This window comes from Pungitius pungitius, chromosome 2 (genome assembly GCF_949316345.1).
Source record: "Pungitius pungitius chromosome 2, fPunPun2.1, whole genome shotgun sequence".
Lineage (NCBI taxonomy): Eukaryota > Metazoa > Chordata > Actinopteri > Perciformes > Gasterosteidae > Pungitius > Pungitius pungitius.
In genome coordinates, this window is record NC_084901.1 from 17,753,268 (window position 1) to 17,763,963 (window position 10,696).

The 10,696-nt window shown below is 42.6% G+C and overlaps 1 protein-coding gene across 2 annotated transcripts in view; it reads left to right on the top strand.

The window, feature by feature from the left end:
* The first annotated feature begins 586 nt into the window (after positions 1-586).
* mgat4b (alpha-1,3-mannosyl-glycoprotein 4-beta-N-acetylglucosaminyltransferase B) overlaps positions 587-10,696 on the top strand; it is a 55,320-nt gene continuing 45,210 nt past the window's right edge. Inside the window, exon 1 of one of the 2 annotated variants that reach the window (XM_037460063.2) lies at positions 587-745. In XM_037460063.2, the coding sequence (XP_037315960.2) occupies positions 649-745 (97 nt within the window). In that variant the 5' untranslated portion in view covers positions 587-648. The remainder of the gene's footprint in view (positions 746-10,696) is intronic. The other variant, XM_037460064.2, reaches the window with a different exon arrangement.

A 10,696-nucleotide genomic window follows, 5' to 3' on the forward strand; every position in this document is an offset into this window, starting at 1 on the left:
TTTTATGGCCCTCTGACCCTCGACCCTGCAGCTCTCAAACAGGTAAATGATCACCTGCAGACTTTTTGCCAAAACCTTCTCCTCTTTAAGACTAGAAAGAGGTGTTTATGTTATCCCAAAATTCAAATCAACTCAAGACAACCATGAACTTAGTCTACAATGATTTTTTAAATAAACGATTTTGGTTTAATTTATTTTATGTTTAATCAACTTTGTTCGAACTTTTTAAATCGTACTCAAGTCTAAACGGTTTTTCATCTCACATGAAGAATATTTTTATTATTATTATTTTAATTGTATGTTTATACGAAGGCCCTTCTCTGCTTTCCTCATCCCCCCCCATTTCCCCATTTCTCCCCACCTGGCTCTGTCTCCGCCCCCCCCCCCCCCTCTCTCTCTCTCTCTCCCTCTCTCTCTTCCTCTTCCTCTTTCAGTGTCGCTGCTGCTGCTCAGACGGCAACAGCTCCGCCCGCGTCTCTCCGCCTCTCACCGTCTCTGTCTCGGTCTCTCTTTTTCTACCTGCCTCCCCCCCCTTCCCCCTCCCCTCCCTCCATCGGCCCCTCTCCCGCCCCCCCCCCCCCCCGCCCCCCTCCTCCTCCTCCTCATCCTCCCCCCTCTCGGTGCGGACATGCTCTCGGGGCTCCGGAGATGAGGCTCCGAAATGTCTCCTTCCTGACGGTCTTGTTGTTCGGGCTGTGCGGGCTGGTCTCCTTGTCCTGGTACACCGCCTTCAGCAGCTCCAGAGGTAAGACCCGGTCCCGGAGCGTCCCGGCGTGTCCCGGTGCGTCCCGGTGCGTCCCCTGCGTGTCCCCTGTGTGTGTGTTCATGTGCGTGGCTCTTCGGGGAGAAAGAGCTCCGCTTGTTTTGTGCTGCAGCTCCGCGTTGTGTTTTGGATGTTGCAGAACCTAAGAGACGTGATGGTGTTGATGTGACGGTCTGGAGGTGAAGGGAGCGCTCGGTTTGCGATGCATCACATTCCGGCCGAGGGGAGAGAGTCCACATGAATGGGAGGGGAACGTCTACTTGAATGGGAGGGGAGGAGGTTTGGGGGAGTGGGACCAGAAATCACAGGTGATGCTGGAGGGAAAGGTTTGTAGTTAATGGAGGAGGGAGAGCTTGAATTTGGGATGCTTTGTATGCAGGAAAATGGGAGATGGGGAGGGGGGGGGGGGGGGTTAGGGTGAGTGTTAAGGGGGGTTGCAGAGAAGGAAGAAAAAAAAACACATAAGATGCTTGAGCATCTGAAGCTCCAGCAGAGAGGTGGTGAGGGGAGCGCTTGATTTGTAATGCATCGCCGCTGAGAGGACAGAGGGGTTCGTATTGAATCCACTTTGTGCTTTGGATGAAATAAAAAATGCTGCTCTGTCTGTGAAGGGAAGCGCTACTTTATGAGGTAATCAGGGGGGGGGGGGGTCGCTTGGTTTGTTGTGCATCACGTGCCTGTTTCAGAATAGAGAATATTGATGGAGAGGAGAGATGAAGGTTGGCTGATTTAGTTCTGGGAAAAAACACAAGATTGTTGTTCTTGAGAAGCTCCAGCAGTGAGGTAATTAAGGGAGCACTTGATTCGTGATGCTTTACATGCAAGTCTGGTAACAAGAGGTTGGTTTGATTTGCCTAAAGTCACACAGGATTTTGTGAATGAGAAGCACAAACTCTTGAGGTTGTGACAGGAGCGCTTGTATTGTGAATCATATGGAGAAAAAGAGAGTAGGAGTTCATTTGATTTTGGTTTTCCTCACATGACAACTGAGTCGGGGGCAAGTTAAAATGGGGAAGAGGTTGATTTTGTTGCCACTCATTGTTGCAGAAATGCTTCATGTGCATGAAGGTTCTGAGGCAATGAAGGGAGCGCTTGGTGTGTGATAACAGCTAGGGGGAGGAGAGGGTTGCGATGGAGCAGTGAGATGTAGAAGAGGTGGGTTGATTTGATTTTCCTACAGCTTCACTTTGTGCTCTAATGGAACATGTTGTAGAAGACAAAAATCTCAATCTGAGGTAATCAAGTATTCATTGGAGCTCTTGGTTTGTAGTGGCCCCCTTATTGGCTGAATAGTCAAAAAGAAGATGAGCCTAGAGGTAAATGGAGCGCTTGGTTTGCAATGCATAGCAAGCAAGGTTCATCCTTGCATGCTATGCATTGCAAACCAAGCGCAAGGACGTTAACATGGGGTTATTTTTGATGCTGCTGCCCTTTTCTTTGCTGAAAAAGTTCAAATGTGAAGTGTTGGTTAATCAAGGGAGCGCTTGTTTTGTGATGGCCTTACATGCCAGATGCGAAGGATGAACAAAATAGGCTCTAGATGGGGGAGAAACTCAATCTTAAAGGTTTAAAGGTCAGCAAGGAAGTGCTGGATTTTATTTGCACTCAAAGCAAGCCAAGGAGAGACGGGTGGTGCAAACGTAAGATAAGGGAGAAGGAGGGCTGTGGGAGGTTGCATCATGCAGTTTGGTTTTGAATACACTTCTAACTAATAATTGGAGGGCCAGCAGCTCCAGACATGAGAAAGGAAGCGCTAGTTTAGTGCGGCTTAGGGGGGCGGGGTCTGTTGGAAACGAGCAGAAAGATGTGAGGATGCTACAGAAAGTTTGAACTTGAAAGGCAAAGGGAGCGCTTGGTTTGTGAAGCATAACATGCCAGAGGGCTAGCGTGTTCAGCAGCCCTAGAGGAGAGAAGGGGAGGGCTTGGTCTGTGATGTGAAACAGAGAAAGGGAAAAATCAGCCGTATATGGGTACGTTTGGACTGAGAGACAGGTAATCCGCGGGCCGCACTGTCAGCTGCCCCAAGGTTAAGGGAGCACTTGATTTATGGCATCTAATAGCCCTGCATTGGAAGTTTGCATTGTTTTGTTGCAATCTTCAGGCAGTGTTTGTGTGTGTTGTGTGTGTGTGTGTGTGTGTGTGTGTGCACTCATGAGCGCTGCAGGCTCAGTTGTCAGGTCCATGGGAGCGTTTGGTTTGAGACTCCCTGTGAGGAGGTGGAGGTCCTTGAATGGAGCTGTTGGTTGTTGAGAATAATTCTCTGCTGCAGGGACAACATTTTTTAACACAAGGAGCGCTTGGTTTACTATTCATCACACTGCAGGGGTCGAGGGGCGCAGCAGCAGTGGCTGCTGTGGATCAGATGACGTCTGGAGCTCCAGCCTGCTGGAGACCAGGCGGCTTCTGTGAGAGGTGTGGTGTTCTCTATGGAAATACTGTATGTTGTGGTTTGCAGAAACATGCAAACTATTGAGATGCTCAGCAGCTTCACAAAGGGAGTACTGGGTTTTAAACACAGTACACCCAAGTGGGGAGGAGACGGACGTCAGAAGACGATGATAATTTGCAGATGATGTTCGCTCCGTTTCTTCTTCTTCTCCCAACTCACAGAGAGAGTATGAAGTTATCATCTGATAATTGTCTATTGATTACATCACAAATGAAAACTGACCAACTGTGCCGACTCCTCGATGTAGACCAGCAGATTAATACCACAACTTCCCTGAGAGGAGCTCAGTTGGTTTTCTTCACCCTCTCGTCATCATCGCCATGGCGAGGAGTGATTTCATCAGCTGATGATTAGGAAACCTGGAGAGGTTTTATTGATGCTGGAGCTGCAATGGTTAATTACTACTACGTCAGATATATAGACAATCAATTGATCAGAAAAAACATTCCATATTCTCTGATTCCCGGTTTCTTATTTTTGAGTATTTGAGTTTAGTAGTAGACAGGTATTTTCTGCTCCACGTTTCTTGAGAACATTTAGAAGAGTATTTACCAGAGATGAGGAGACTTCAATCACACTCTAATCGAACATAATGTAATCACATATAGTATGTGAATCAAAACAAAAACTTTCTCTCAACAGCAGTGAGAGTAAGATCCTGCTTCACAGAATTTTTTTTTTCTTCTTCTCATAATTAACGTTATTACGTCTTTCAGATTTTACGATTAAACATTTACTTTATGGATTCATCAGAGTAAAAGAACACGGAGAGCTGTTAGAAGGCTGCAAGAGTAAATGAGCTGAACAGGTGACTAAAATCACAGTTATAATGTCCAGAAGGTACACTGTACACAGTAGAGTACACAGAGTACTGCACAGAGTACTACACAATGTGAAGACCTGCCGATTGTGATGCCAAAAATGGAAATTAGGCCCAAAGTTCAAAGGAATCAGGCATGTGTTGTGACTCATCCATTTTCCTGCTGTCACACACACATACACACACACACACAGGGATGTCTACACACACACAGACACACACACACACTCAGCGTTCACTGCCATCCTGCTCCTCCTCACATCCTTTCCGGACGAAGGCGGGTTTCTGCTGCAGAGCGAAGATTGATTCACACTCCGATGGCAGTTAACCAGGACTGTGTGTGTGCGTGTGCGCGCGCGTGTGTGTGTGTTGTTGTGTGTTGTAGCGTGTGTGTTGTAGCACTCAGGGTAAATTAGTTCAGTCAGTGAAACGGCCGACTTAAGGTGCGTTTGATTTATTTATCCTTCTGAAGCTGCAGCAGTGATGTCATGTTAACAGCGCTGTGAGGTCAGGGGTCAACACCCTTTGTTAAATCCAGCCCTCTGATTGGCTTTCAAATCTACTTCAATTACTGTTACTGTTATTTAGCTAAATATTGTCTTTTTTATTTTGTCTTGTGCAGCTTCCCATGTACGCGCACACACACAAACACCACATGCAAACTGCAGCCGGCTCATAGCGATAAGATGACGTATTTCAGTCTGGAAGTGAACATGCTTGGCCTTGTCCTCCTGTCATGCACTGTGTCCAAAACACACAAACACACACCTTGTCACATACACACACATGCACAATGTGTCGCACACACACACACATGTACATATCCTGCCTGGCATTGTTTTGCTGTAACCTTGGGTTTTACTTTCCTCTGTGGCGCTTTGAACTGATCAGTTATTCTGTTACTCTTTAAATAGAGTTGTGTGTGTGTGTGTGTGTGTCTGTCCGTTTATACAAAGCGTCCTAGCGAGGGTTTACACCTTTATATAATATCTTGTATATATAAGCTGCATCCTGTTTTATTTCCATCCAGAAAAACTAGTCAGATGACCAAGAAAAAAAGTAGTTCTATGTTTATGAAGGTTCCTTCAAAATAAAACCAATGACGGTTGTTTGGTTTCACTGGTGACCGGAACTGATTTCTGCTAACTCTTCAAAAAAAACAAAAAAAAAAACTAATTAAGTTTAAAAAAACCATTCTTTTTTATTTAGTTTCCTAATAAAGAGAGTATGAACTTATGAATATGCAGATCTGCAGACGTCTGTATGTTTAGTAGTACTTCTCTGTACTGCAGTATGTAGTATCAATTTCCTACGCTTTCACTATTTCCTTTGTTGCTGTGTGTGTGTGTGTCATGCCCTATTGGCCTCCATTAAATCAAATAAACTCAAAGCCATATTAAATCCAGTTAAAGTGATGGTAAAGCAGACATGTGGGTCCTGGTTGGTGATCGATTGTCTGCTGGCGCACTGATTGGTAATCGACTGTTTCAGAATAAGTTAAAGAAGCAGAAATGGTTTCAGCTGTTCAATCATAAGAGTAGAATTTTAAATACGGGCTTTATTTAAGTGTTAAACACTTGAAATCCAAGTAATATTGATGCATATTCACATGCTGAATATCCGATTGACAATACCCTGCTGTGTGTGTGTGTGTGTGTGTGGTAATAAATGGCAATGTATCACATAATAACTGTTTCACACCTTTTCAATGAGGTGCGTAGTCTCCATGGCAACGCACCCTCAGACACCTCTGAGGTCTGTCTGCGTCGCTTTAAAAGCTTGTTTCGTAGAAGGTGCTTCACAGATCCATAAAATCGGAGCGGTGGCCATTTGTATCAATACCGTTGTATGGGGATGAAAACAATGTATGCAACAATAAATATAACAATACATATTTATTAGTCCTGGGCATGTTGGCATGTTATCATCGCATTGACGTATGGATTCATTAACAATTATTTGAATGCCCATCAACGCATTTATCTTCATCATTATTTTTAAAGACAGTTGCTCTATATGGGTCACACTCGGTGTGGGATGGTTATTGTTAGTGTTGGCCCAGGAGGGGCGTCGTCCTGCTTCTCAACCAATGAGAGCACTCAGGGCGGGCCTGAGACTGCTTTTCAGGCTCACATAAAAACAAATTGCTCCATCGCCGCAGGTCTTAGGCTAACATTTTATTTTAAATCTCTTCCAGATGGAGTTGATGGAACGAAAGTTATTAATAACCACTACTGTCGTGTTTTTAATACACACAAGAGGTGGGAACAAGTTGCTCTTAATTATAACTCTTAACTCAGGTAAACCAGAAGATGCTGTTCTCCCCCAGGTTGTTCCCCTTACCTGAATCCCCCCCTGGGTCCCAATGCTCTCCATGTACTCCTTCTTATAAGCATCAATGAGCATTATGAACATTAATCTACAAAAAAGTAAAAAGATTTTAAAATGTTCCTCATTTGTCATAAATGTGTCCTCCTCGGCTTAAAGGCTGCATTACAGAAAAGTAATGTACGTTTATTTTTCCACCAGGATGAGACGTCCCAAAATGGCTCCCCAGAGGAAGAACAATCTCACATTCAAACCAACCATTAGATGCCTTTTAGTGTCAATAAAGTTTATTTGTTATCGTTGCTGTTCCATCGTTAGTTATGGAACAATAATATTCAGTTAAATAGAGACACACTCTCAGATAAAAGTCAGTTTAACAGTAATTTAATGGGAATGTTGATGCTGTGTGTGTGTTTCCTGGAGAGTCCAAGACACTGTGGAAGGAGCTTAATGAATATTTGATGGGAGCGATCGGGCGTCGGGTTGCACTCCGTCTGAAGGACTCCGCTGAAGTTTCATTCAGAGCATGAAGATGTTAAAAAAAAACAATGTTGTAACTTAACGACTTATGAAATACCATTGTTTATTTCATGAGATTAGGATTTGTCTCTTTCAAACTGAATCTACTCTTTTCAGATTTTAGTTTAACAGACATTGTAATGCCCATTTTGATGCATCACCATAATAAAAAGGTGCATGTCAACATGACATGGTTACATTATCTTATATGGTAACAGCAGCATGTTATCTTCTTTGGTAAAAGCGTGTTAGCTTCTGTGGTAACAGCATGTTAGCTCCTCTGGTAACAGTGTATTAGCTCCTCTGGTAACAGCGTGTTAGCTCCTCTGGTAACAGCGTGTTAGCTCCTCTGGTAACAGTGTATTAGCTCCTCTGGTAACAGCGTGTTAGCTCCTCTGGTAACAGCGTGTTAGCTCCTCTGGTAACAGCGTGTTAGCTCCTCTGGTAACAGTGTATTAGCTCCTCTGGTAACAGCGTGTTAGCTCCTCTGGTAACAGCGTGTTAGCTCCTCTGGTAACAGTGTATTAGCTCCTCTGGTAACAGCGTGTTAGCTCCTCAGGTAACAGGATGTTAGCTCCTGGTAACAGTGTATTAGCTCCTCTGGTAACAGCGTGTTAGCTCCTCTGGTAACAGCGTGTTAGCTCCTCTGGTAACAGTGTATTAGCTCCTCTGGTAACAGCGTGTTAGCTCCTCAGGTAACAGGATGTTAGCTCCTGGTAACAGCGTGTTAGCTTTTCTGGTAACAGTGTGTTAGCTCTTCTGTTAGCAGCGCGTTGGCTCCACAGTAAGATGCATATTAGCTCCTCTAAGCACTGTTTTAGTGGTGTGTTGGCTCTCCTAACAGGGCGGATGATTGTTTGGTCTGAGTGCTGTTATTGGGGTGTGTGGGTTTATATGTGAGTGCATGTGCACTGTGTTTGTGCCCGAAGTATCAGGAGGACAACATGTGACCCAGTGCCTTCAGCATGTGACTTTGTGTGTGTGTGTGTGTGTGTGTGACTGTCTGTCTGTGTGTGATTTTGTTTTGGGATGTGACCTCTGACCTCTTGTTCAGCTTCTTTTTCAAGTACACTCGCTCATTGTCTTCCTGGCATTTGGAAATTTGGAGCCGAGTCTAGAGAAGTTAAATGAAAACTGTATTTTGTTTATTAATCAAGTACAAATATTAATCTTTTGTCGAGCAAGATTATAACAATATATCTTTCCATAAACGCCTGGTTACTGCAGATAATCCACAGACCTAATCTACCAGCAGTGAGCTAACGCTAATTTTCAGACACCATTAATGTGTACAGCTCCTTTATGATGTCAGTGAATTATCCTCAGTAACATTACCTTAAAAATACAACTATAATTAAGAGGAAGAATATGTATCCTTGATATCTGGAGTGAATTGTCCCTTTTTTAACTTATCTTAACAACTTTTTATTTGTAATATTAAAAATTAAGTCTAAGAACTTTAGAGATTTGTTTTTTGTTTTGTTTTTCAAACAAAGATGACGAGGAAGGACAAATGGCTCATATTTAGGGAGTAGGAGGAGGAATAGAAGCTAAGTTAAGGAGGCGTAAGAGGAGGTGATACGGAGTCTGTACTGAGTCAGATCAGCTTCCTCACATGCAGTGAACCATCTGTCCACCAGAAACATTCACTGTGTGTGTTTGTGTGTATTTGAGAATCACTTTCAATGCATTAGTTGTTTAAATATCTGAGAATTGCAGGTATCTGTGTTTCCTCTCAGGCGACCATCTGCCAACACAGTGTGTTTCTATTTGTGTGTGCATGTTTTTCTGTGTGTTGATGCCACGGGCGTGAATCTATCATCCAGATGATGTTGGTGGATGTTTTAATGCAGATTATGTGTCATCATCATCATCATCATCAGAACACGATAATGTATTCCATATGAGAGGCAATGACACTCTTTCAAAATAAAATAATAATGAGAATATATATGTATATATATATAGATATATATTTATATGTGTGGGCCAGCACACAAATTTTGACACACATTGCTCCTTTAACAATTATTGATCCACTGTTTCCATTTTTTTTCCTCTTGATAAATTGGTTTTCATTCATTTTCATATAAGTACTCTTTTTGTTATCTCAGATCGAAAGTAGTGTTTTGTTAAAATGTTATTTAACCTCAGCCTTTGAGAGATTTTAAAAGGGCAGAACGCCACTTTGCGATTACAATAATTTGATTTCTTTTTGCAGCATCTGGTTCCACAAAAAACCAAGATGTCAACGGCCAAGATAGTGAAACCAAGAGTCATTGAGGAATTGAGTATACCCTTGTTCCTCCCCTCCTTCCTAGTTTCCATGGCAGCAGGGAGGAAAGGGGCGGCGCAACAGTTGTTATCCTTAGCAGGGCGAACAGCTGCTCGTACTGATAGAGATCCTGAGAAATGTGTGTGAGGGAGTCATCTGCTGGTATGTGGGGGTCATAATGAACAGTGTGTGTGTGTGTGTGGGGGGGGGGGGGGTGTCCCTGCTTAACCCTATTTATAGACCACAAATCTGGAACCTTGAGGGACTGTTTTAGTTTACAACTCTGTTACAGTCTCTTGTTTGATGTCCCCAAACTAAGTTCTTCTTGTTTCACACAACTTGTTGTGTTCTCACATTTTGTGCAAACGGTACAAAATATGTACCAAAAGCAAAACTACTCGTTGTGCTAAATATCATGATTTACTGTATTATAATGAATGATGCTTTGATGTTGCAGCTGGTTAACTTGAAGCTCATTTTGATGATTATAGTGCTGAGTCTCTTCTGGGGATCAGTCAAGTTCTGTGCGATTAATGTGTTTGTTGATTACTAAAAAGTTAACACATAGTTTAGTAAACCATGCATTATTTGTCCCTGGAATTAGAAGTATGGAAAGTGGAAAATGACAATACATGACAATGACAAAACACTCACGTCAAACTTCAGTCAAGTGCAGTGCGTTAATTACATAAACGTCTCTGAATCAGCCTGAGAGCATACACTAATACAAATCCATTTATCATTTATAAATCTAAAAAACATTCTACTGATTTGAAAATAATCCTTGTTTATAACGTGAAACTTTTGAAGATTGATTCAATATTTTATAGGGAATGTGTTAAAACAAAGAAATAAAAAAAACGGGACTACAAAAAAACTATCAATAAAATGTATAAACTTTACATGCAGTGTGGAGCAGAGAAACTTGACAACACACACACACACACTCTGCGAGGATAAGGTGTTGTGGTTAATTGGTTGGTATTTCAGTTTCCCCTCCAGATGTGGCCCCTCGCTCTCTAAATGCCCCCTTTGTGCCCAACGCTGCTCCAGCCTTTTTCTCCACAAACCCTCACATTCACTCGCAGCTACCTGACTTGACTCACCTCCACCTCCCAGACGGGTGGAGTGGGGGAGGCTGACCCCAGACGTGCAGCTCTTTTGAAGCTCTCACCCCTCGTCTCACACTGCTGGCCTCTATTCGTTCTTATTTCCCGTAATATGTTTCGGTTTTCATATGAATGTTCACAATGAACTTTCTTCTCAAATATCGCTACGACTTCCTGTTTCCTGTCAAACCCCTCAGAGAAAGTATGCATTATTCTTTTTTAAATCTAGAAATTATTCCAATATATATGGGGAATTGATGAAAAGATCAAATGCATTATTAATACAAATAATTTGGGCTTTCACTCTTTAACTTATCAAAAGGGATGAAAAAAACAGTTTAGAAATTACTTCATCATTGGACCAATTTTTAAGAGGTCTAAAGTGGAATAAATCTGCAAAACTAATATTTATTTTAAATGCTATTTTTATAAA